The 25884-nt window shown below is 43.5% G+C and overlaps 1 protein-coding gene across 2 annotated transcripts; it reads right to left on the minus strand.

The window, feature by feature from the left end:
• Positions 1-1459: 1459 nt before the first annotated feature.
• Positions 1460-25050, minus strand: SRPX2 (sushi repeat containing protein X-linked 2). 2 transcript variants are annotated; one of them, XM_036306075.1, is made up of 11 exons: positions 24649-25050; positions 22129-22346; positions 17484-17564; positions 11667-11858; positions 7967-8143; positions 7539-7665; positions 6969-7090; positions 5734-5913; positions 5253-5386; positions 3047-3168; positions 1460-1986 (listed from the first exon to the last, which is right to left on the minus strand). In XM_036306075.1, exons 2-11 carry the CDS (start codon positions 22208-22210, stop codon positions 1806-1808), a joined length of 1398 nt encoding a protein of 465 aa, XP_036161968.1. In that variant the 5' UTR covers positions 22211-22346; positions 24649-25050; the 3' UTR covers positions 1460-1805. The 2 variants fall into 2 exon arrangements, with proteins under 2 accessions (XP_036161968.1, XP_036161969.1); XM_036306076.1 differs by lacking the exon at positions 11667-11858.
• Positions 25051-25884: the final 834 nt, after the last annotated feature.

Below are 25884 nucleotides of genomic sequence, written 5' to 3' on the forward strand. Positions count from 1 at the left end.
ACAAACTTATAAAGAAGTCACGGGGATGTAAAGTACAGCATAGGGAATACAATCAATAATATCACAATAACTTTTTTATGGTGATACTAGAGGCCCAGTGCATGAAATTCATGCACGGGGAGGGTGTCTCCTCAGTCCAGCCTGCACCCTCTCTAATCTGGGACCCCTCGGGGGATGTCTGACAGCCAGTTGAGGCCCGATCCTAGGGATCAGGCCTCAACCGGCAGTCAGACATCCCTCTCACAATCCTGGACCTTTGGCTCCTAATTGTTCACCTGCATGCTTGCCTGGTCACCCTTAACCTTACTCCCTCCCCCCCCCCCACTGGCCTGATCACCCCTCACTGCCTCTGTGTGCTGGCCTGATTGCCCCCAACTGCCTCCCTCTGCCAGCCTGGTTGCCCCAACTACCCCTCCCCACTGGCCTAGTCATCCATCACTGCCCCCCCTGCCAGCCTAATTGCCCCCAACTGCCCCCTATGCTAGCCTGGTGGCCCCAAACTGCAACCTTCTCTGCCAGCCTGGTTGCCCCTAACTGACCCCGCCCCCCCGCCAGCCTGGTTGCCTCTTACTGCCCCCCCCTCCCCGCTGGCCTGGTCACCCCATGCAACCTGCTGTTCAGTTGTTTGGTCATCCCTTACTAACCCCTGCCAACCTGGTCATAGGCAGCCATCTTGTGAGGGCATGAAGGTTAATTTGCATATTACCTCTTTATTATATAGGATAGTTAGTGGACTTTTTGTGGTGATCACTTTGTAAGGTGAATAAATGTGAAATCTAACTATGTTATACACCTAAAACTAATATTATATTGTATATCAATTATACTTTAATTAAAAAGATTTTACATTCCAGAAGAAAAATTAGACATGAAGCCAATGTTTTGCTTACTCTCTTTTAAAAAGTGCTGTAAAATACCCAAGGTTGTTTATACTTAATTTCAGAGAGAAGAATCCCATGCCATAAAAAATTTACAATCTGAATTTGGAACAAAGTAACTGGGAACTGACTGGGGCTGGGACATTACCCAGATCTTGTCCATGAGCTTGTTCACCTCCTTGAACAAAAAGAAGGGAAAACCCATTATAGAGCGGCTTTTTTCCTTCAGGACAGGAAGGAATTGCTGTGGTTTGACCATACCGGTTGAAAATAAAGCCTCTCATCATTGTGCAGGTTGCAAGGTAGTCTGGTGTCACCAGGTTTCCCCTTAAAACCTGGCAATCCGCCTAATCCAGATGGCCCTTCAAGAAAATAAATTATACATGTTGCAACACAAACAACCTCAAACTTGTTGTTTCAAAGTACTAACTTAAATGTTTGTGTATACTGGTAAGCCCCAAATATAGAAAGGAGTCACAAAGAATAGTGCTATAAAAAATGACCAAACAATATTATTAAATGCTTACTAAAGTAAAAAACAAACAAAACAACAAAAGACATCACACAAAACCCACAGCCAGTTAGTGAATAAATTTAGGATTTACTTATCTAGAAGACTCTGAAGAGCTGGGAGAAGCCCAGCTTAAGAAAGGAAAACCTACCACCAACCCACTGCCCAGGGCCACTTCTCAGTCTCTACGTAGCTTCTTATGCTCCTCCAGTGCTACCTAAAGCAGAGACTTGTTTAGGGAAAGTATTATGCAGCTCTAAAAAGGTTCCTGAAAATGTTCCAAGATTGGTGAACCTCATCTACCTCAGAGTCCTGTCCCTAGAATTATGGGAAACCATTTCCTCCTTTTATTAGACCCTGGTTTCAGCCAACTAGGGGAGCTTTTCCTTTGACCTCAACCATGCCCTGGCTCAAGTTTACTCGCACACGTCCCTTTGTTCCAGACGCTGGGTCAGCTCCTGATTGCTCAGTAGGTAGTCATCAATGAATGTGAAGATTTCCTCCGGGGTGACAGGTTCCATATAGCGTTCCCGGTCAATTCCCTGCTTGTCAATCAACACCATGTTGAAGTAGGAGCGAGTGAGGTGCTGGAATTGCCTAGAGAGAGGAGTCCAGGGAGGTGTGAGATCTTGTCTGGGCTTCATTCCATTAGGCTATATTACCCTTTGACCTTTTGTAGCTCCACTGATGGACTAATTCCTTCCCCAACCGAGTCCTTGTCTCCACTACCTATCTCAAAACCCTTTGTTTTTCTCTGCTCTGACCCTGCACTTGCTGACCTTGTATGTCTGGCTCTGCTAAGCTGTCCCTTCCTCACCACAGATGGAGCAGCTACATTATTACTAGGTGATGTTTCTCTCATGTAGTAATGTGGGCTGCATAGAATAAGTCCAAGGAGCATCAGTCACAGTGCTTTCTAGACTAGTGTTTTCTAGAATTGAGCTGGGCATACTTGCACAACCATACATGATAGCTCAGAGGTAGATCAATTCACCTGATCAACTCTTGCATCTGTAGCTGCAAGTCTACAGTCTCCTTCCTCTGAGTGTTTCTCAGCGTCTCCCTACCTGGGACTGAATCTTTCTGTCACTATGGAGAATGAGACCTAGAGGCAGGTAGTGTATCTAGAAAAGAGAGGTGTGGTGGCTTTATTGGCTCTGAGTATATGTGGAGGCATTGGAAGGGTGATAATGGATAGATAATGAGAAAAGTCAACTTCTACCGCATGTCACCAATAGTTTGTTCTTCCCCCAAGGGTAGATAGATATGATTCAGATTTCACTGCCTATTGGAGGTCCAAGTTTAAGAGATGAGGCCATGAGGCAACAGGATCAGAGGCCTATCTGAGTCATGCTTGGGCCTGTGACTCAGCTCTGGCTATACTTCAGAGTCAGGGGATATGCCTTATTGGGAAAAAAAAAAAAAAAGCACAGAGTCCTGAGATGGTTTGGGATGGGGCCTGGTCCTCTGTATTTTAAGCCCCCTCCATTTGATTCTGATATATAGCCACTCTCTGATCTTAACTAATGTACCCAAAGAGTTCAAACATGGTAGTGCCCCAAGAGAGTAGTATAGTTGATTCTCCCACACACTCCTGTTGCCAGTGTTTCAACTAGGGTTTCTGCCCACCCCTTCCCTGTGGCCCTTCAGCCTGGACCTGAGCTCCTCGATGATGTTGGCTGACAGCTGTTGCTCCCTGATGCGCCCCACCTCCTGAGGTGGCTGCCCCACCAGCTCGATGATGGTCACATGCCGCAGGTCCAGTCCACAGGTGGATTGCTGGGAGGGGAGAGAAGGTTTTATGGAATAGGGCCTCAGACTCAAACCTAAGACTACTTCGTTGATTCTTCCAGGGACCACAGTGAGGCAGTGTGGGAAAGGAGGTTCTTCTCTCCCAAACATCACATGATGGGGCCTACAACCTCTTCCCTCTGTCATTCCTGATTTACTTGCCCTAATGGTGTTTTCTTTATTCTAATTAAGTGTATGAAGCTGATTATAACATGTGGGGTAGAAAAGAGAAATATAATTTTTAAATTGCAGGAACACAATTCCTACTTCCTTCATTTTTTATGTTTTAAACTATGTAGGTTATTTTTTTAAATTGAGATACTAATTGACATATAATATTAATTTCAAGTATACCACATAATCATTCAATATTTGTATATATTATGAAATGATGTCTAGTTAACATCATCACCATACATAGTTATATTTTTTATTGTAATAAGAATTGTTAAGCTCTATTCTATTAGCAACTTTAAAATATACTAGTACAATGCAATATTATTAACTATAGTCACCATAACTTATTTATATTACAGTTGGAAGCTACATAGGTTCTTAATGGATAGCTATTGTGATATGATAATAATGGCTATTATTTACTGAATACACATACCTAATGTTTTGCAGGCATAATCTAACTTACCCCTAACAAGGCAGGTGATATTCTTATCCTGTAGAGTAAAAAAGTAGCTTGCAAAAACTTGCATGACAGTAAAATTCTTAGCCAAGATTTAAACTTAGGGCTGCTACTGCCTACCCAAGTGTGTGCTCCTTACCACTAGGCTACAATCTCTGTCTCCAGGATTTCTCAGAAATAGTGCCAGTGTTCTCATTACCCTTTGTTGCCTTCCTCACACCAGGCAGTACACCCTGTAATTCTACCCTAGCTCTTTGTCCTGCATTTCCTTGCAGGGTTATCTCTGAGCCAGTTACCTGGGGTGAGGTTTAAAGTCTCAGTGAACACTCTCTGGTGCCCAACCCCTTGTCTAATCTTTGGGCTACTCCTCTAGTCCTGACTTTCAGAGTCACTGTCCTTATTGGCTGGTTCCAGTTCTTGTTCTTTCTTTCTGTTCAAGCTGAGGTATTGCCTTTGCTTGCCTTTTTTTTTGCGGGGGGAGGGGATCCCTGGAGGAATTTGGTCCTTATTGGTCTAGATACCCAGGGTCATGCTTTTTATAAAGCTGCTTCCATCATGGGCCTCTTGGAAACTTAAAAGATTCAACCTTTAGAAAACACCTTTGTAGCTCCTTAGAGCTGGTTCTCTTAGTCTTGTCATCATACCCTGAGTTCTCTTCAAGATCCTAGTCTATTTTCTTTATAAATCCCAATGTTCATATCTATTCTGTCCTATTCACCTTTCCTTCCCCATAAGTGCCTTTGGCTAGGTATCTCAGCGTGTTAAAAATCATTGTGCAATTCCCTCATTTTACTTTGAGATATTACAATACTTGTCTTTCTCTTCTGTTACAAGTATTGGTTAAGAGCACAGATCCTCGAGTCAGACTGAGTTCAATCCTAACCCAGTCACTTACTAGCTAGTGATATTGGGCAAATCTTTAACCTCTCTATGCCTCAGTTTCCTTACCTTTAAAATGAGGATAGTAATAGTACCTACCTCTTAAGGATTGTTTTGAGAATTAAATGAATATACATAAAACACATACTTATATACCTGGTATCCATCTAGCACTTGCCATATAAGTATTTGTTAATGCTATTATTCCTTGAAAACATAAACATAATTTCATCCCAACATTTACATTTAATCATACTTATTTTACAAGTCTCTCTACAGTGCTCCACCATACTCCCTTCCTACCCTCACCAAGCCCCCTGTAAGTCATACCCACCATTCCAGGTTCCTCACTGCCTTTTTAGTAAAAACATAGCAGTTTTGAAAGTGTGATAAATTTGTCTAGAGTAGAACTGGTCAACTGTCCATAAAGAGTTTGAGGAAATAGAGTTTGTGCTGTAGAAAAAGCAACTCTGATTTGGAAGAGGTAAGGGAATAATGGGGTGAGGTTAGGGCATATATAAAGAAGCTAAGCCTGAATTAGGGGATTAGGTCTCACCTGTAGCATAGAGATCTGCATTTTGTAATATCGGTTGGAGGGATCAGGAGCTGAGATGATGAGGAGGCGTTGTTTCTCATAGAACTGATCCAGAAGGCCAGCAGCTGAGTTGACATTAACATTAATCTTCATAGCTAGGGCAGAAGCAGATGGCCAGTCAGAGTATGGCCTTCTCCTTCACCCCAGCATGGGTAACAATATCTTCAGGAATTCCAGTCTTTCAGGATAACCTTTTTTGGTTGTTTCTCCCTTTCCTTGGGGGAAATCCTGAAAGAACACTTGGAAATTTTAAACCCTTCATCTTGGAGTAGGACTGTCCAGAAAGAAAACACTAGCCCCTAAAATAAAAACATTTTAGAGCACTCCCCCATTCTCATATCACACACATTACTATTGAATCCCTGTGCTATACACATCTGGAGATCCTCCAAGGTAGCCATGATCAATATATTCACTCTCCTCATTCCCTGGTTTCACTCACGAGCACAGATGGGCGGTGATCCTGACCACTGGCGGCTGGACTGGCAGACCCGGGAGGGAGTCCCTTGGCGCTCATAACCTCCATCACAGTGATATTCACAGGTGGCACCATAGTTGTTCCCGGCTGAGGTGCAGGTGAGGTAGCCATGCTGTGGTGGTTTCAGTGATGGGCAGCGTCTCACTGTCAGTGAGGAGTTGAAGTTAGGGGCTATGGTAGCTCTTTTAAGAAAAAAAACGGTTAAGAGGGTGCTCATGCTGGGTTTTCTAGATCAGGAGACCTAGGATGATCAGAATGAATGACTTCTTCATATTTCCAATGACTGAAGATAAAGGCTGAATTTTCTTAAGGAATTAAAAATGAAATGTAGACAAAGGTGTTCAAAAAATCTGGAAGGACAAGTGAATATACATATTGTCATCATTCTGTAAAATAAATATTGCCACTTTTGTTTTCAGACTTTGTAGACACCCTATATAAGGATGACCACCTTATAAAATTAATTTTAATATTAAAAATAAATAGAAAAAGACTTAAATATCCATCAGTGGGAGAAATATTAAGCAAATTATATTATTAGAAGTAGATTATTATGGTATCATTAAAATATTTCTGAAGAATTTTTAAAGAACATGGGAAATTATTTGTGTTATAATGAAAAGGGTGATCTGAGATTGGATATACAGTATGATCTCAACTATATATTTTTTTAAAGTATGTGTAGATAAAAGACTAGAAAGAAAATACTAAAAGGTTGCTTCTGGACAATGGGGTAATATATTTTTTTCCTTTGTATATTTCTATATTTTCCACATGTTCAAAACTGAGTATAGATTATATTAATAATGAAAAAGCAAAACAAAACAACACTAAACAAAGGGGTAAAATCAGGCATGCAACACCACCAATTTTAGCAAAGGTGAAAGACTGAGGATGCAGGCTGATTAGATTTGATGATTAGAAGGCCAAGAAAAGGGATACAGAATATCTTTGTAAATTTTATCTAGATTTAGGAGAATGAAAAAATCCTGTTGGGAGGTCAGGGTTCCTGAAACATATGTATGCACAATATCATGCAGGCTTCCTGAATAACCCTTTTTAGTGAACTTGTTTTTCCCCTCTCCCATGAGTGTCTGTTTCAGGCATAGAAAAGAGAGGGTTGTGGTGAGCATCTACAAGGTCAGGGCAGAGCAGGAATAATGAACAATGTGGAAATGGAAGACTTCTTTTGGACGAACCTTGTACTTTCACAATGAACTTGCAGCTGGCCCGGTTGTAGGCTCGGTCATAGGCAGTGTAACGAATTACATGCTCTCCTTCGGGAAAGTGAGAACCAGGCTCAGGACCCCGAAGTGTCACCCTACATGGGACAGAGTGAAATAATCACTAAGGCAGTGGTTCTCAACCTTCCTAGTTCCACGAGCCTTTAATACAGCTGCTCATGTTGTGGTGACCCCCAATCATAAAATTATTTTCGTTGCTACTTCATAACTGTAATTTTGCTACTGTTATGAATCGTAATGTAAATATCTGATATGCAGGATGTATTTTCATTGTTACAAATTGAACATACTTAAAGCATAGTGATTAATCACAAAAACAATATGTAATTATATATGTGTTTCCGATAGTCTTAGGCGACCCCTGTGAAAGGGTCGTTCGACCCCCAAAGGGCTCGCGACCCACAGGTTGAGAACTGCTGCACTAAGGAAAGAGACTCTTAGGATCAGGGGCACATCATCACAGTAGTCTCAGCCTGAGAGTGTGGGAGAAGCTGCTGGGAGGCATAAGGGGCATCTATTACTCACCTGGTGATGGTACCATCAGCAGAATCTTTCACCAAAGGTGGGTCCCAGTATACTCGAGCAGTCAGTTTCTCCGGCTCTGCCATTTTTTCACGTGAGTGGGGACAACGGATCTTGGGGGGATCTATGTCTGCCAAGGTCAGAAATTAGGTGCTGACTCATGGGCCCCCTGTCTTCCCTGAAGGGAACCCATAGAAGTAATATTGCACCACTGGGTAGGTAAAACATACACTCTCTATTCAAGACGCTTAATGAAATTGGGGGAAAACACCAGTTGCAGGGGAAATGATCACTTCTTTAAGCATGTGTCCAGAGTGCCATCCTCATAGCAAGCAGAAAAGCCTTCTGCTATAAGGATTCCACATCCTTTGTGGACACAATACCAAGATGACTCTTTGCAGCAGTACAACTGGGAGCAAACCAACATTTACCTACACATACAGGCTCGCCTCCACTCCATTGACCATCTTCCATACAGATTCTACTGCGGTCACCTTCCAGGTGGTAGCCACTGGAACAGCTGTAGTCACAACGGGAGTCAAGAAGCACCCCATTTGTGCAGGTGTAGGTGCCACTCGTAATGAATGGCAATGTGTGGCATCTCATCTCTAAGAGAAAACCAAGTAGAAAGCTCAGTGGCTTATGGGACTATCTGGATGATGGCATCTAGCACAGGGAGAACCATATCAGAGATAGCATAAAATACAGAAAACCCTACCCCAAACTGCCCTTACATTTTTGTGCCTAATTGGCTCTTTTTACTAATTGCTTTCTTATTTTTATACTAGAGGCCCGGTGCACAAATTCATGCACCACTGGAGTTCCTCGGCCTGGCCTGTGGGATCGGGCTGAAACTGTCTCTCCAACAACCCTCAAGGCATCCCGGATTGTGGGATGGTGCAAGCCAAGCCGAGGGACCCCATGATGCATGATCGGGGCCAGGGAGAGATGCAGGAGGTTGGCCCGCTGAGGAGGGACCCCAAGAGGGCTCCAGGGTGTGTCTGGCCCATCTTACTCAGTCCTGATTGGCTGTACCCCAGCAGCAAACTAACCTACCAGTTGGAGCATCTTCCCCCTGGTGATCAGTGCACGTCATACCAACTGGTTGACTGTCTGCCCCATGGTGGTCAGTGTGCATCATTGCGAGCAGTTGAGTGGTTTTAGCATATCATTAGCATATTACACTTTGATTGGTTGAATGGCCGACTGGTGGACCGGACACTTAACATACTAGGCTTTTATTATATAAGATTATAAGGTACAGTAGTGCTGGGGAGGGGTGTTTCTCAAAGAAGTAAATTACTTGTCCAAGTGAATGGACTTGAGAATCACACCTGAGTTTAGATCCCAGCTCCACTAATTACAAGCTCTCTGACTTGAAGTTACCTCATCTCTCTGAGTCTCAGTGTTTTCACCACTAAAATGTGGATACTTCAGCCTGGCTGGTATGGCTCAGTGGTTGAGCTTCAACCTATGAACCAGGAGGTCACAGTTCGATTCCCAGTCAGGGTACATGACTGGGTTGCAGGCTTGACCCCTAGTAGTGGGTGTGCAGGAGGCAGCCAATCAATGATTCTCTCTCATCATGGATGTTTCTATCTCTCTAGCTCCCCTCTCTCTCCCTTCCTCTCCCAAATCAATAAAATATACATATTTTTTAAAAATGGGGATACTTCATAGAACTTCATAAAAGGGATAATGCATATAAATGTCTGGGCTCATTTAGGGCCTCAGCTGCTATTCATTTTTACCTCTTGTTCCTCAAATGTTAGATATCCTTGAGCAAATTCAAAGCTCCTTTTTGAATACTAGAGGCCCAGTGCATGAAATTCTTGCATGGGTAGGGTCCCTAGGCCTGGCTGGTGATCAGGGCTGATCAGGGCCTTCTGGCTGCCGTCTGGGGCCTTCCTTCCAGCTGCCAGCCAGGGCTTTCCTTCCCTGGCTGCTGGCTGCCAGCCAGGGCCTTCCTTCATTCTGTGCCTCCTCCTGGTGGTCAGTGCACATCATAGTGAACGATCAAACTCCCGGTCTCCAGGTTGAACTCCCAAGTGGACAATTTGCATATTAGGCTTTTATATCTATCTACATAAAAGCCTAAGCGACCATTGCAACTGAATGGACGACTGAACAGGCTGCATGGGGCGACCAGGGCGGCAGGGGGGTTAGTGAGGGGCAACCAAACAACCGAGCAGCAGGCTGTGTGGGGCAACCAGACGGGCGGGGTGTTAGTGAGGGATGATCAAACGACTGAGCAGCAGTCTGCATGGGGCGACCAGGCCAGCAAAGGGGCAGTTGGGGGCAACCAGGCCGGTGGCGGGGGGGACAGTTGGGGGCAATCAGGCCAGCAGGCAGAGGCAGTTAGGGGCAACCAGGCCAGCAGGGGGGGCAGGGAGAGGCAATCAGGTGGGCAGGCAGAGGCAGTTAGGGGTGATCAGGCTTCCACAGGGGACAGTTAGGGGCAATCAGGCAGGCAGGCAGGTGAGCGGTTAGGAATCAGCGGTCCAGGATTGTGAGAGGGTGCAGGCTGGGTTGAGGGGACCCTTCCCCCGCCCATGCACAAATTTCGTGCACCGGGCCTCTAGTATATCGATAGTTTTGGTATTGCCACAAACACTCCTCAGCTGAGGCCCACTTACATGTGAAAGTAGGTTGGCCCTCTCACTGTGTGAGAATACAAGTCAGGCCAGTGCCTGGAGGGCCAACTTTGGCTAAAGGGGAATCCGTATGCTTTAGATACCACATGTGCCAGAAGTGGAGACTGCTACCATGAGGTGATTGTGAGCCTATGCTTACCAAAGTCTAGCTTGAGATATCTGATACTTGAAACAAGTGGGCAAGCCACACATTCCTTTACATTTCTAAGTTCTAACCCTGCATAAATTCAATTACTGGAGCTTTGCATAAAGACTCTATAAGCTATGTTCATTTTGCTTCTTGGTCAAACCAGACTTGAAGGTTATTGCCTTTTATGTTTTTAGTATTCTGCATGCAAAAATTACTTCCTTGAAATCAGGGCCAAGAAAAACTGTTTGTCTTTGCAGATGAATTTGTTTTCTTAGTATTATATGACAGTAAAAATGATACATCCAAAGCATTCGCCCTTTTGTCACTTATGAGAAAGGGCAAAGTCAGATTCACTCTTCAAATATAGTAATTAAGTCATTCTAGGCACCTGGAAATATGTACATCTCCATTCTTTTAATTGGTTTTATGTTCATTTATAGGCTTATATTATTTCAGTTTGTGAGGCTAATTCTAATTTATTTTGTAAACAATGGCATCCAACTCTTAAAATAATTAATTACAGACATCTAAAGGGGTGTAGTGGCTTCCTTATTTCTGACTATAATGCTTTTCTCCTCCACAGCATCTTTTCTGACTAACCCAATATCTCTGAATGCTCAGCACTATGTGTCTGGTCACACTGCCTTCATGTGCACATATTTGTGTTCCTATCCATTAGTCTATAAGCTGCCTGGGAGGAATTGAGATTTGAGTAAGCTCCTGAAACAACCAATACAGAGCCCTGCACACATGGGGGTCCTTCAAATGTCATTCAGAGATAGACATATAGACAGACAAAGCTCAGCTGCTAAAAAAGGGTAGCCTGTAGCGCTGGAATAAGATAGAGATTTGGAAGCTGAGAGGGACATGGTTTGGAATGTGTGTATTAGCACCCCCAAATACTAGCCTAAGCACTCTTTGTGGCTTTCCGAAGAAAATGAAGAATAACAGATGTCTCATAGCTTCACTGCCAAGGCCTCCTAAGGCCTTAGGCCAGGAAGTATAGCAGTGTGGGAAAGAGTCTGAGACCACACATCCTTGAGAGTGCCAAAAGAAGGCCTAGGTCCACATAAGCCCCAGGCCCAAGTCTTACATGCACTCATTTGCTTCCCTGAGCCAGAAGAGCCGGTTGCTATTTAAATGCTCATGTTAATTGGGCAATAAACACAAGGAGAGAAAATGAGCTAAAATGTTAGGATGGAGAAAGGCCATTTTGGGTGCCTGTGAAAAATTCTTAATTTTCACTTGACAGAGGGCATAGTAACGCCTCCAGGCATGTACACTCAGTGGCTGGCTTGCTGACCTTTCTCATATATACACATCAGCATCTGCACATGCACCACTTACGTCTGCAATAGGCAGTTCCAGACCAGCGGCGGCTTGGCAAGCATTGCACCGACCTTCGCCCAATCAGTCGAAAACCCCGGTCACAGGAGAGCTCACAACGAGTGCCCAAGCTGCTGTGATAATTCCCTCCCCTTGGTGAATAGCATGTGGCTTCTCCGTCTTGGATATTTAATGTATAACACCATCGGGGGACTGTAACAATAGAAGAAAAGTAAGCTGAAGTACAATAATTAAGACAGTGTATTGGTGAAAGGGTAGACACATAGATCAATGGAACAGCGAATAGACCCACACGAGTATGTTGAAATAATTTTTGACAAAGATTCAAAAGCAATTCAATGGAGGGAAGATAACCATTCAAACACATGTTGCTGGAGCAATATTGAACTTCCATAGATAAGAAGGAGGAGGAGGAGAAAGAGGAGGAGGAGGAGGAGGAGGAGGAGAAGAAGGAGGAGGAGGCGGAGGAGGAGGAGAAGAAGGAGGAGGAGGCGGAGGAGGAGGAGGAGGAGGAGGAGGAGGAGGAGGAGGAGGAGGAGGAGAAAGGAAAAGAACCTCAATCTAAGTCTCATACCTTATATAAAAAGATAATTAAAAATGGATCATGAATTTAAATGTAAAAGGTAAAATTATAAAACATTAAAAAAATAGGGCAAAATCTCTGGGATCTAGAGCTAAGAGTTTTTAGACATGCAAAGCACAATTAATACAAGGAAAAAAGACAATAAATTAAACCTTGTCAAAATTAAAAACTTTTGTATTATGAAAAGCATTGTTAATAGATGAAAGACAAACCACAAACTTGGAGAAAATATCTGCAAACCACACATTAAACTAAGGACTGGTATCTAGAATATATAAGTAACTCTCAAAATGCAAAAGGAAAAAAGCAAACAATCCAGTTAGAGCATGGACAAAAGACATGAACAGATATATCACTGAAGAGGATATACTAAAGAAAATAAGCACATGAAAAGACAGTCAGTATTATAAGTCACTAGAGAAATGCAAATTAAACCACAACAAGATACCATTATGTACCCATTAGGATATCTAAACTTTAAAAAACACCAACAAACAAACAATAAAAAAAACTGGCAAAACCAAGTGTTGGTGAGGATGGAGAGAAACTGGAACTCTTACACATTCCTGGGGGAAATACAAAATGACACAGCCACTTTGGAAAATATTTTGGTAGTTTCTTCTAAAAGTAAACATACACTTGCCATGCAACTTTGCAATCCCACTTTAGGTATGAAATGAAAACCTATGTTCATACAAAATCCTGTATATAAATGTTTTAAAATACCTCTATTCAGAATGGCCAAAGCTGGCAACAATTCAAATGTTCTGTGGGCGAATGGTTGAGGCCTGGGATAACCTCAAAGAGGCAGCCCTGGGCAAGTTCTTGATGTGATGAAGCTGTTTGGTATCGTGGTGGTGTTTACATGACTATGCATTTGTCAAAACTCATAGAACTCTGCACCAAAAAGAGTGAATTTTATAATAGGTAAATTTTTAAAAAAATTAAATGATACAAATATGGAAGCTAGAGAGAGGAAGGGAATGCAATATCAAACAAGGCTGCTTAAGAATGAAAGTCCAATCCCAAATCAATACTGAGCACAAAAGGTAATAGGGCCATCTATAATAATATAAGTGTAATATGCTAATTAGACCGGACAGCCAAACGACCTTCCAGGTGAAGCCAGGGCCGCGAGGGCTGAGCCCCTTGCATGAATTTTGTGCATTGGGCCTCTAGTTAAATCATAAAAGCATCATAAAGTCATCTCATTGGCTACACAATAGGAATGACTTTTTAGCAGGTTCAGATTTTAAAGGAGCACCTATAAATAGACAGAGGGCCACCTGTCCAAGGATGCATACACAGTATGACATAAATCTGTTAGTCTCAAGTCGGGAAGGCTAAAGCCCCATATGAGCTCATTCAATTCCCAAATCCTAAGGGACAAAAACAAAGGGAGTTTGAATAAAAGTGCATCAGGAGTTAAAGGAAGAAAGGCTGGAGCCTCCACTTGAAGGCAGCTAAAGAATGAAGACACTAAGAACGCTATCCTTCAAGCAACAACACACTTGTGGCTTTCAGCATTAGTTTTGTGCCTGTGGCTGTGACACAAGGCTGCCATCTGGAGACACCATCTCCAAACTACATAAAGTTGGAAGCACTACAGTTGCAGAGCTGTTAATTTTGTGATCACAACACATACCATAAAGACTTTATATGGGAGGCTGGGGCCTCAACAATCACTCCTGTCCTATTTCTCTCCAACATTCTATCAATAAAAATACACATTAGATTGGAAGAGATAGAATAAGAAAACTTAGTAAAGGTAAATATAGAGCTAAATAAGTTCAAATTTGTAGGTTCAGAGGAATCCTGGTATAAAGAAAACATGTTGGGAAGCTGAAAAAGAACAAAAACATTATCCCAATTTTCTTTTTCCACCCAGAATTATTTGAGGTATAATTGACAAACAAACTGTATATGTCTAAGGTGTACAATGTAATTTTTCAATTACAGTTGACATTCAATATTATTTTATATTAGTTTAGATATGCAGCATAGTGGTTAGACATTTATATAATTTATAAAGTGGTCTCCTTCATAAAAGTCTAGTACTCACCTGGCACCATACATGAACTATAGTCACCATGCTGCACATTAGATTCCCAAAAGGAAGAAGAATGCAGCTTCTGGAAACTATAGCCTGGTAAGAGCAACAGCACTGATAGCATAGTATTTAAATACAGGCTTATGAGCAGTTAAAAAGAGAAGTGCTGATCTCCAGGTGTCCTCAAGAACAAGTCATTCAAGACTGACCTCATTTCCTTTTTGGTTAGAGTCACCAGACTGGTAGAGCAGGGGAAATTAGAGGATACACTATGTGGAAGTCAGTGAGGCATATGACAGTGCCCTTCATGCCATTGATGTGGATGACATACAGAAATACAGGAGAGATGACAGTACAGTTATGGAAGTTCACAACTGGCTGAGCAACTGTACCCAAAGAATGCTGATGGGAAACTGAAACCATGCTAATTATGGCATGGTGAAGATGTCTTGCAGGAAATGTGTTAGTCATTACTGAGTAGCTTCTGTGCGGTAGGCACCATGCTTTATATTTTCACTTCACATCCATCATCTCAAATAGTTCTCCCAAAAGCCTTATGTTGCAGGTGAGGAACTAACTTGCCCACTGTCCCTCAGCAAGTAAGGAGCAGAGATTTTTAACCCAAGCTTTGACTGGCTCTAAAACCATTTTTTTTCCTAACTCTATTATCTGCTCCTGTAAGTATGCTAGATTTTTATTTTGAAGTATGCATTTACATTTCTGAATAGGTAATATAGCCACATGGTCCAAAATTCAAAAAGTATAAAATGTTACAGGGTAAAGCCTCTCTCCCACCCCTGTTCCAACACATACTGCTACTTGGTTCCCCCCATAAAGAACCACTGTTAATAGTGTATGCATATCAAGCAACTAAAGCAACTATTACTACATATTCTTATTTTTTACTCCTTTTAAACATTTAGAATAGTGTAGTATGCTCACTGTTTTCACCAATGCTTTTCTAAAATAAACAAAATGTTTTAGAGACCTTCCCATATCATTATAAGCATGCACCTTACTTAAATGAAATAACATTTATAAAATACACTAGTGGCCCGGTGCACAAAATTTATGCACATTAAAAGGGGATTAATTAGAGGAAATATTTTAATATTGCTATTTGCCCTTTCTCTATAATAGAAGTGCCAGAGATCAAAGAATATTAGCAAAATTTCTATGGATATCTTCCTCCTGTCAGAGTCTGGAGCACACCATGGGGCCCATAGTCAAGTCCCCACCCACCCATGTGTGTGTCAAAATTGCATGAGACCCAGACCCGGCCGGCCCCCTCCCCCATTGGGCTAGATCCGTGGTCGGCAAACTGCGGCTCATGAGCCACATGTGGCTCTTTGGCCCCTTGAGTGTGGCTCTTCCACAAAATACCACTAAATACCACGTGCGGGCACACATGTACAGTGCGAATGAAACTTCATGGCCCATGCGCAGAAGTCAGTATTTTGTGGAAGAGCCACACTCAAGGGGCCAAAGAGCCACATGTGGCTTGAGAGCCGCAGTTTGCCAAGCCACAGTTTGCCTACCACTGGGCTAGATCCAGACCCAGCTGGTCCCACCCTTGTCAAGCCCTGCTGGGCGGGGGGATGCAGCCTCAAGTCCCCTGTCAAGCCCTGCTGGGCAGGGGCACAGCCTGAGGTCCCACGTCAAGCCCCGCTGGGTGTGGGGCATGGCCTGAGGTCCCCTGTCAAGCCCTGCCGGGGGGGATGGGGTGCGGCCTCAGGTCCCCTGGCCTGGCAGCGGGGTGGGGGGTGCAGTCTCAGGTCCCCTGGCCCAGTGCCAGGGTAGGAGGTGTGGCCTGAGGTCCCCGTCAAGCCCCACCAGGCAGGGGTCACAGCTTCAGGTCCCCCAGGCTGGTGCTGGGGCAGGGGTCACAGCCTGAGGTCCCTCATCAAGCCCTGCTGGGTGGGGGGCAGAGCCTGAGGTCACCCGGCCTGGCACCAGGGCGGGGGTTGCGGCCTGAGGTCCCCTGTCAAGCCCCACGGGGGTGGGGGGGCACAGACTCAGATCCCTGCTGATTGCTTGTTAAGGCTCATTATGGGATCTTGGCCTCTGCTATAGTGCAGCCGTCTTGTGTTACAGAAACCCCCACCTCCACTGTGGGCGCCACCATCTTTGTGGTGGAGTGACAGTCAATTTGCATATTCCCTCTTTATTATATAGGATAGCACAGTGTCTGGCATATAAAGGTGTTTGTTTGGGGTCAAAGAGCTGGAAGGTGGAGTAGCTGGGACTTGAGCTCAGTCCCACAGCCTCTGAACTATGCAACTATTCACCTATCACTTTTCAGGGATAATAAAGGAAACAAAGTGCTTACAACAGGGTTAAAAGGGCCTTCTCTGTAATTAACTTCAGATAATGCTGGCAGAGTTACCAGCTTGCCCAGGGCTGAACTAATCCTCAGGGAAAGTGGAAGATATTGCCTGCTCTAACTTTTTTTCTAGTACAGGAATAGTTATTCAGGATTCATCACAGGCAGTCCTTCTGCCCCTCCTTAGAAGAGTCTTGTAGATTATAGAGCCTTTCCTAATTTGGTCTCACTCTATTATATTCAACTTTATTTTCTGCTACTTCTTCCACATCCCATTTCCTCCAATCAGGCTGGTTTCTTCCTAGCTCCTTCCTCTAAGTGGGTTTGTTCGTACCACTATATCTGTGGCCATCTACTTGTCTGAATGCCCTCCCCTCTCCTTTCCAGTTCTCAAAATTCACCCATTATTCAATAACTAGTCTAAATGTCATTTTTCATGACCCTTTCCCTGACTTCTTTTTCTTAACATTTATTGCATTTACTGCTACCACATAGTTTCACACTTACTTGCTCTAAATGTGCTAATTTTATTGCCTCCTCACTAATCCTTCCCAGCAGAATGTAAGCTCCTTGGTGGGTACAGTTTTTGTATCATCCACAGGTTTACCTTGTACAGGACTAGGTTTACCGGAGGTACTCAGTCCATATTTAATGGCTAATAATAGACGGGCAGCCTTAGTGCTAGAGAGGTGAGGTCAAACAAGTCAGTAACCAAGTTAATGACTGGAAATCATGGCCCCTAATTCTCTGAGCTTCAGTTTTGGCACATATAAGCCAAGTTGGATGAGGATGCTTCAGGGAGGGCCTAGGCCTTAGGCTAGAAAAAAACCTTTTCTGAACCCGAGAAGCAGTGAGTATTACCTCGGTAGTCTAGGGCAGGGACCTGTGGGACCTCTTCAGCATATACTTCATTGTAGCTTTCATCTGGGTAGTAGCCTGAACCTAGAATGAATAAGACAATATTAATATGACATATTGATTTCTCACTCAAGTCCTCCCAAACCATTCCCCCTTTCAACTTGGTCCCTTACTGAGGACGGGGCACTCCATATAGGGTTGGCGAGCCAGGTGGGTATTTAGTGGGAAAAATTCTTCCTTGTAAAGCAGCAGAATTATTATGGGTAAACCTCAATACCTTAGGTGCATAAAGGGGGAGCTAATGGGGTTGGGAGGGGGGCACTGGTAGCACTAAAAGCCTCCATTCGAAAGAGAAAAAGGCTAAATATCTTGATCATCAGTCAATCCCACCAGTCTGGGCTATAAATGACCCATTTCCTTGGTGAGTCACTAATAACCAAGCTCTGAGGTTGGACAGCTGTCATGGATAGGAGGAAAAAATAGAACCTGAGTAAGGGTCTTTCCACTAGTGACAAGCCTGCTCACAGTCCTCAGAAGGATGTGATTCCTCAAGCTCCCACTAGCCCACAGGGCACCAACCTTTTGCCACCTGGTTGCTATTGCTAAGAGTGGCATGCCAAGACAAAGAGAGAGGGCTCAAAGGGCAAGGGGAAATGAAAATAGTTTTATGTCCTGAGTGGTTTGTCCTGGTTTGGAGGAAAAAGCAAGCAGAGTTCTTTCTGGTTCCTCTAATCAGCAGGAGTTTTACAGGGAGCTGATGAGCTGGAAAACATTTCCAGTCCACCCCCATTCCGTTAAGTGGCCTAGTCCCTGGTACAGGCAGGTCTGCGGCTGTCTGGGAGACTAAACAGTGTGTTCCACTAGACGGCAGGAAATCAGTCATGAACACAAACTAATTGGAATACAACTTGGTGCTTTCCGGAGTGAAGTTTCAGGAAGTGCTCCTTCCAGCCTCCCTGAGCCCTAATGCACGCACAGGAATACAACAGCCAGTCATGCTGGAGTCAGAAGACAATTCCTCACTTCCAGGAAAGGTTGTGTTTCCAGGACAGGGCTGGGTTTTAGTTCTGGAGCCCTTGGCCTGTGTAAACACTCAGACCACAAAGTGCCTGCCTCCTCTCTGGGAAGAAGCTCAGGGCCCCCTACACAAAAGGTTGGAGCAGATGGCTACATGATGAAGCTCCTCCATTCCCCACAGACTGGGGGTGGAGGGTATTGGGAAACCAGTCCAGCTTGATGAACAAGGGAATGAATCAAATAGAAAATTTGCCTTATGAAATCATGTCCTCACTGGTTTGCCCTCATTCCAGAGGAAAGACTTCATTTTTTCTCTTTCCCTTGACTTTTTATATTTTCCCATTTCAGTTCTTCTGGCTTCCCTTTATTTCTCCCCAGGCTTGCTCTCACTTTTCTCACATGGGAGGTTTCTTCATGGAGGCAAAAAAACTCTCACCAGCTGTTTCAGTTTAGCATTAGCTTCAAACAGCTCTTGTAAACAGGAGGCCAGATGTGTGTGATTCCCTAAAGCAGTGGTTCTCAACCTTGGCTGCACATTAGAATCACCTGGGAATCTTTTTAAAATCCTGATTTCTGGGCCTCATCCTCTGGAAATTCTGTTTCTTTGTTATGGGGTGGGGCCACAACATTAGTAACAAAGAAACAGAATTTCCGGAGGATGAGGCCCAGAAATCAGGATTTTAAAAAGATTCCCAGGTGATTCTAATGTGCAGCCAAGGTTGAGAACCACTGCAAAGGATTCAGTCCCCACACTCCTGTTCCAGAGCTTGCTTGTAAGGAAATGACCAGCAGGGAGCAAGCCTCTGTTTCCCAGACCAGCAAACAGGAATGACAGAGGCCTATGGCTGGATAACAACAATGACTGCTAACATCACTCATCACGTGTTCTGTGTTTAGCCCGTTACATGTGCTATCTCATTATGCCATCCTAACATCTCTGAAATTGACACCCTTATTTCTCTCTAATGCATAAATGAGGAAATAGGTTCAGAGGAGTGAAGGAGTAGCTCAAGTTTCCCAGCAAGCAAGAAGTAGAGTGGACATTCCAGCCCAGGGCTGTTTGACTCTCTCAATACCAAACTCAGACACCCCACTAAAGATGGCAGTCGGGGAAAACTTTGAACAATGTCCAGCAGCAGGGCTAAAAATCCGAAATCTTTTTTGCAATCCAGCTTTTTTTACTCTGTGTGTGTGGGATGTAAAGCCAACAAGTATTTTACATCATTCTAGAATTACAGGGGATGTGGGAAAGCTGAGGGAAGACTCAGTCAGATAATTATAGTCTCCACCAGGGTGCAGAGGTAGCTGCACCGGTGCCAAGTTTGCTTTGTGATGGCAGTCACCTTACTACTTTAAGCCTTTCCATTTTCCCTCTCTGCCTGTCATTGGGTATTTTCTATGAATATTAGGATATTGAGATGAGACATAAGAAACTAGAAGGGCACCCTTTCTACATTGTTCTATCTGCTTGTCCCTCTTCAGCCCCGGGGTAGAGAGATTTGGGCAGCATTCTTCAGTGGTTACTGTAAGGTCTATTACTGGGTTCCATAGTACAGACGCTCTAAGCACTGCCCTTCACAAAGGTATGGTTGGAAAAGTAACTGATATTTGAAGACTATTTCCAGATCCACACTAATGCTTGGCTTATAATAGCAAATATGCTCTGACTTTCTGAACTGCATAGATATGCCAATATACACTTCTAACCCACTGTTTGCTTTATTTATGTTCTTAACCATTCCCGACCTCTGGCTGATTATTCCTGGGTCCTTTTACTGATTATCCCTGCTTTCCTTGTGCCATTCCCATTTGAGAACAAAGCTATAGCTGGGAACAAAACCGTGCTGGATGCATATAGAGAAGTCAGTATATATAGCGAATGCATGAATAAATGAGTGGAACAAGCTCAGACAGCTGAGCTAGCAATTTGGAGAAAGATTATTGGAAATTTTCCAAATTTCTCTCATCATATAGTCTCCTAAAAACAGAATAGAGAAGAATGAGTGGGTTTGCAGGGCTGTAAGAGATTTCCCAGTCTGGGCTCCTCAGAATGAGTGGTGACCTTGGTGATTCTTGTGGGAGTGGGAGTGCCAGTGCCACCTTTGCAAACAGCCCTTTGAGAAATTCAGATAGGTCTAAGTTTTAAAATAAAACTGCCCTTTCCTCAAGACTCCAATAGCTCAGGCTTTCACCCTGATTAAGGTAAAGGCCTTTGTATTCCATGAGGTTTCTTACAGGTGTTCAAAATCGGGCTTTGAGGCATCTAATCTCCACTTCCTTAAGTCCTATGGTCTTTGGCTGGATTTTGGTGTTATGTACTTGAACTGAAGCTTTGGAAGTTGGGGTGGATGGCTCCTTTAACTCCAAACAGTGTGTACTTTGCCAAGGGCTTGACTTGAATTTCTTCATCTCAATGACATCCCTTGTGCTTCACCCCCTACAAAGCTAGGTTAAGCCAAAGAGGAGAAGTTTGCATATTTGTTTGAAAGCTTCATGCAGCTGTTCCAGACAAACAGAGCTATTGCCAAAGTCCTCCATCAGGAACCCAGGACATGTGGAAAATTTTAGCTGCAATGACTGTGGCTGTGATGGAAGCAGTTTGTTATTTACTCATCTCTGGATATTTTCCTAATTCCATTGGTTGGGCCTGTCTCCTTCCCCTACTCTCCCCCAGCCCTCCATGAGGGCAGACACTGCAGGCCACAGAATATTCTTAGCACTTGGAATTACAGCTGGACTCAATCAAAAACCTCTGTCTGCCCCCTCATTATCTTTCCATCATTCTTCCTACTCCCCTTCCCCCTTTCCTCACTGACTCTGTTCTCTTCAGCTCCCTATGTTTCTAGGGGCAAAGGATGAAACATTCAGGAATCCAGAACTGCCCATACCTTCTGAAGCAAGGAACAAGCCAGAAGAAATTGGGGGATTCCTGTTTAAGAGAATGTGATCTGTATTGTCATTAAAATCGTTGGTAGAAAGGGGCTTTAAAAATCTCATCCTATCAATATGATCTGGGGTGAGAGAGAGAGAGAGAGAGAGAGAGAGAGAGAGAGAGAGAGAGAGAGAGAGGAGAGAGGAGAGAGAGAGAGAGAGGGAGGGAGGGAAGAAGCTAAGTGCAGAAGCAGGTGAAGCAGGTGAGATAATGGACTCAAAAGCCATGTAGTCCGACCTTCTCATTTTTGTTAATCCTCACCCAAGTATATTTTTTCCATTGATTTTTTAAGAAAGAGTAGAAGGGAGGGGGAGAGACACACAGAGAGAAACATTGATGTCAGAGAGACACATTGATTAGATGCCTCCTCCATTTGCCCCTACCGGGGCTGGGAATCAAGCCTGCAACTGAGGTACGTTCCCTTGACCAGAATCAAACCCAGGACCCTTCAGTCCATGGACCAGCACTCTATCCACTGAGCAAAATCCGCTAGGGCACAGGCTGTTTTCAAATATCTTTTAGTTTGCCTCAAAGCCTCCCTTAGTGGCCTATTACAACGTTTAACCATCTTTGTTGTTGAGAATAGTTCTTGGTATCTAATTTAAGTATCTCTCATTGTAGTCTAACACTTCCCTTCTCCAAGACTGGTCCAGGCCCCACCTTCCCTGGAGATAATGGGCCACAGCTTCTAGAACTTACCTGCTAACCATGTTGGTGTCACTGCTTGAGCAAGGAAGAGCAGCAGAGAGAGAGCTCCTCTTTGAGTTATTTTACCCGACATCCTTTTAAAGGGTAGGGATTGTTAGGGAGACAAGAATAGGAGTAGATGGCCAGAAGTACCAGAACAAAGGAAAATAACTTTCATAAATCAGCCATCAATGAACTTCCAAAAGTGAGAGGAAGCAGAAATGTGGGATCTGTGAGGAAGAAGAGATTTTTAAATTAATGAATGCCTATTTTATCATCCCCCTTTTGTAAGGATCTTCCACTTTATAGAATAACAAGACTCTATTTGTTATTTATGGTATTTTTCCTTCCCAGAAGAAGGATATAAAAACAATCAATTTTCAATTGACCTTGGTGAGCTCAGATACAAATATTCCATGGTACAAGTTATAGTGAGGGACACTGAGGTACCAAGACCAGGAAAAGGCCAACATAAAGTCATCCTATGTAATAAGACAGGAATATGCTAATTAGCTGTTATACCCTGAGGCATAATGACCAAGCAGGTCAGGACCAGATCAGGGATCAGCAGGAGGGTGGACCAGTGAGGTACAAGTGGGCTGCGGAGAGCTACAGGAGGGGGCAGGGCAGCAAGCTATGAGGGGTGGGAGGGTGGGGGGAGGGGGATGGGGAAGGAGCTACAGGAGGGTGGCAGGGAACTACTGGCTACAAGCCGGTGACTGAGAGTTACAGAACAGGGCAGGGCAGCAAGTAAGCTCAGCAAGTAAGCGGGAAGCAGAGAGCTACAGGAGAGGGCAGGGCAACAAGTTATGAGGGGGAGCGGGGGAGCTACAGGAGGGCGGGGCAGCAGGCAGAGAGCTACAGGAGGGCATCAGCAACATACTGGCTACTAGTATAGAATAAAGATGAAATCCTGTTATCTAAATGGTTTAATCAATATAGCTGGTATTTCCTTAACCACTAATCTGGGAAAGCATTAGCTTGTATGGACTAAGCTTGAACACTAGAGTTATACAGATCTGAATATGTATTCAATTCTGTCCCTATAAGGTATGGGGATATGGGCAAATTCTTTAACTTCTCTGAGCCTCAGTTTCCTCATCTATAAAATGAGAATAATAATAGTATCTACATTCTTTCCCAGCTTGTTAATTTTTTTCCTATTTATTGGGGTGACACTGGTTAACAAAATTATACAGATTTCAGGTGCACAATTCTACAACATGTCATCTGTACATTATATTGTGTTTTTACCACCCCAAGTCAAGTCTTCTTCCATCACCTTTTATTCCCCCATAACCTCTTCTACCTCCCTCTCCCCCACCACTGGCAATCACCACATTGTTGTTCATATTTATCTACCTTATAGAAAAATTATTACCTGGAACATAGGGAAACAATCATTATATATTAGTTATTATTACCAACTTTGTATTGGACAGGACTGAATGTCTCCTATCTTTAGTTAGTAAATATACCCTACCTATGTTCATAGCTTTGGTTTTTGAAGCTTAGTGGTTTGGTAGTGGCTTCTGGCTTTCAGTTCAAGTCTAACCTTCTAGTTTTACCCTGCTGAGCCAGCAGGAAGTCAAGTGAGGTTGGGAAGAACCTACTGAGGTACGTGAGGAGAGGGTGAGCAAGCTCCAATTGCCTTCTCATTTCCTGTCCGGGTCTCACTCTGGTGGGATTAGAGTTTTGTGGTTCCCAGTAGGCAAATACTTCATAAATGACAGTATTAAAACTTGCTGCCCATTGGTATAAACTGGCCACTGGACTTTTCAGTAAATACCTATTCACCCACATACTTTCAAAGAAATGCTGTGCTCAGGGGAAGGTGTCAGTCCCAGAAATGGAGAAACAAAAAGATGGCAGATTATGGCCAGAGTCCTCAAGGGACACAAGAAGTCCAGGAATGGCATGAATTCATCTTCCAATTTATTGCTACTTGACTTCAGACTTTGTCTAGACAGTGGCAAGGAAGCAGGATAGAGAAAAGGTGAGAGCAAGTGAGGGAGGCAGGGAAAGTGGAAAGATGTGAGAGAGAAGCTAGAAAGAAAAGTAATCTGCCAGAGCTGAAGGAAAGAGAGAAAATCAGAAAAAGAGAACCAAAGGAGAAGGAGGAGTTTAAAGAAATTCAGGAACATGAATAGCTAGATAAACTAATCCCTGAAACCGCCTCCCACATGCAGCCTCAATCCAATTCCTTAGTTCAGGAGCAAGGACTTTCCTTTCCAGACCCAATGCTCTGAGACTATGACTGCTTCCCTGCCCACCTCCTCCACAATTTCAGACTGAGAATTTGACTCACTGGAGTCAGCCATCCCACTGCTGAGGATTGGGAAGGTGGTGGGAACCTGTATCTGCAGCCAGGTCACAGCTCAAATGAAAAATAGCATATGATCCAGTTTCATAAAAGAACTTCTTTCTTCCCCTCCACCCCCAGCCATGTTGCCCAAGTCATGAATCTTGTTACTCCCCATGGTTGTAAAGTGAGAGTAGTGTAGTGGAGAGGGATTAAGCAGCAGATCTTACCTGTTTTATAGGTTTTTGTGCTGTCTTTTTCTCTCCTTGTTCTCTTTCTCCTTCCTCTCTGCTTCTCTCATCAGTTGAAAAAACTTCTAATTTAACATTCCTAGAACGAGTGGCTCCCGGTCTGTCCGGGCCTCCGGGATTCTGTTAAAACTGCCCAGATGTTAGGACATCCGCATCTGCCAAAAGTTTCCTTAAAGCTATATTAGCCCCCAAGCTATAGCTATTTCTCCCTCAGAGAAGGCTTTTAGAGAGGTTGGGGAGAAGGAACACAAGGATTAGAAGAACTCAGTCTGTCTGCTGCAGAACAGGGGAAAGTGTGAATGGCGCTGGCCCCATGCCTGTGCTTATAGTAATGACTAACAGAGGCTGGCCTCCCTAGAGATGTGGCGTACTGGAGAGCGCGGTCTTTTTATGACTCAGCATCACATCAAGGTTGAATGAAAAGGAATTTCTCAAATTTGAAGAAGAGCATAGCTGACTCTGACATTCCTTGAAGATTTCCCTGTAGTTCCTTAGTACTCACTATTCCTAGTTGCCTTGCGATATACCAGGGTTAGATACACTTTTAAACCCTAGCACTGATTACCTAACTTCTATGGACTTCAGTTTCTGATAAGATTATGTTGTTTACAAAAACTACCATGCACTTCTTGGCTGAAGAATAAAGACTGATTTCCTGTAATGAGTGGAGGGAAAGCATGCTTAGAGAGGCTTTAGCTGAAGGCTGTTTAAGTTAATCTAGATGTTCTGTTCATGGCAAGGTTGTAGCCATTGCTAAGCTGTTTCCCAGTGTCTTCCGATGGAGGACTATATTTCTTTTCACTAAGCGAGATTTCTTTTTAGTATCTGATAACTATTCTACTATAGCGCAGGCCAACTCCTTATATTCTCTGTCACCTCAGAGTTGACATTTCCATCCTTAAAAAAATCAGTGGTCATAGTAGAAATATTTTAACTGCTATAGAAAGGTGTTCTTCCCTGTATGTGCAAACAAATTGGTAACTTCTTTTCAGCTATGATAACAAAAAGTTCAGTAACAAGCCTATTTAATTTCCAATCTATCAATCATAAATATGAATTGAGTGTCTACCATGTGTTCAACAGTGATAGTGGTATAAAGAAGCTGAAGATATGATTGTGGCCTCATTAATTCAAAAAATTTATCAAACATCTACTGTGTTAAGGATGGTAGACAAACAAAAATTTCTGAAATCTAGATCCATAATTAATTTAAGA

This window comes from Myotis myotis, unplaced genomic scaffold (assembly GCF_014108235.1).
Source record: "Myotis myotis isolate mMyoMyo1 unplaced genomic scaffold, mMyoMyo1.p scaffold_m19_p_4, whole genome shotgun sequence".
Classification (NCBI taxonomy): Eukaryota; Metazoa; Chordata; class Mammalia; order Chiroptera; family Vespertilionidae; genus Myotis; species Myotis myotis.

What these genes read in the sequence shown, in the direction of transcription:
- SRPX2 (XM_036306075.1), bottom strand. Translation starts at nt 22,210, where the DNA reads ATGTCGGGTAAAATAACTCAAAGAGGAGCTCTCTCTCTGCTGCTCTTC. An exon ending in GTTCATTGTGAAAGTACAAG is followed by an intron (nt 5,914 to 6,968) that starts GTTCGTCCAAAA and finishes CCTCACTGACAG; the next exon opens with TGAGACGCTGCCCATCACTG. An exon ending in ATCACCGCCCATCTGTGCTC is followed by an intron (nt 5,387 to 5,733) that starts GTGAGTGAAACC and finishes CTTCTGCCCTAG; the next exon opens with CTATGAAGATTAATGTTAAT.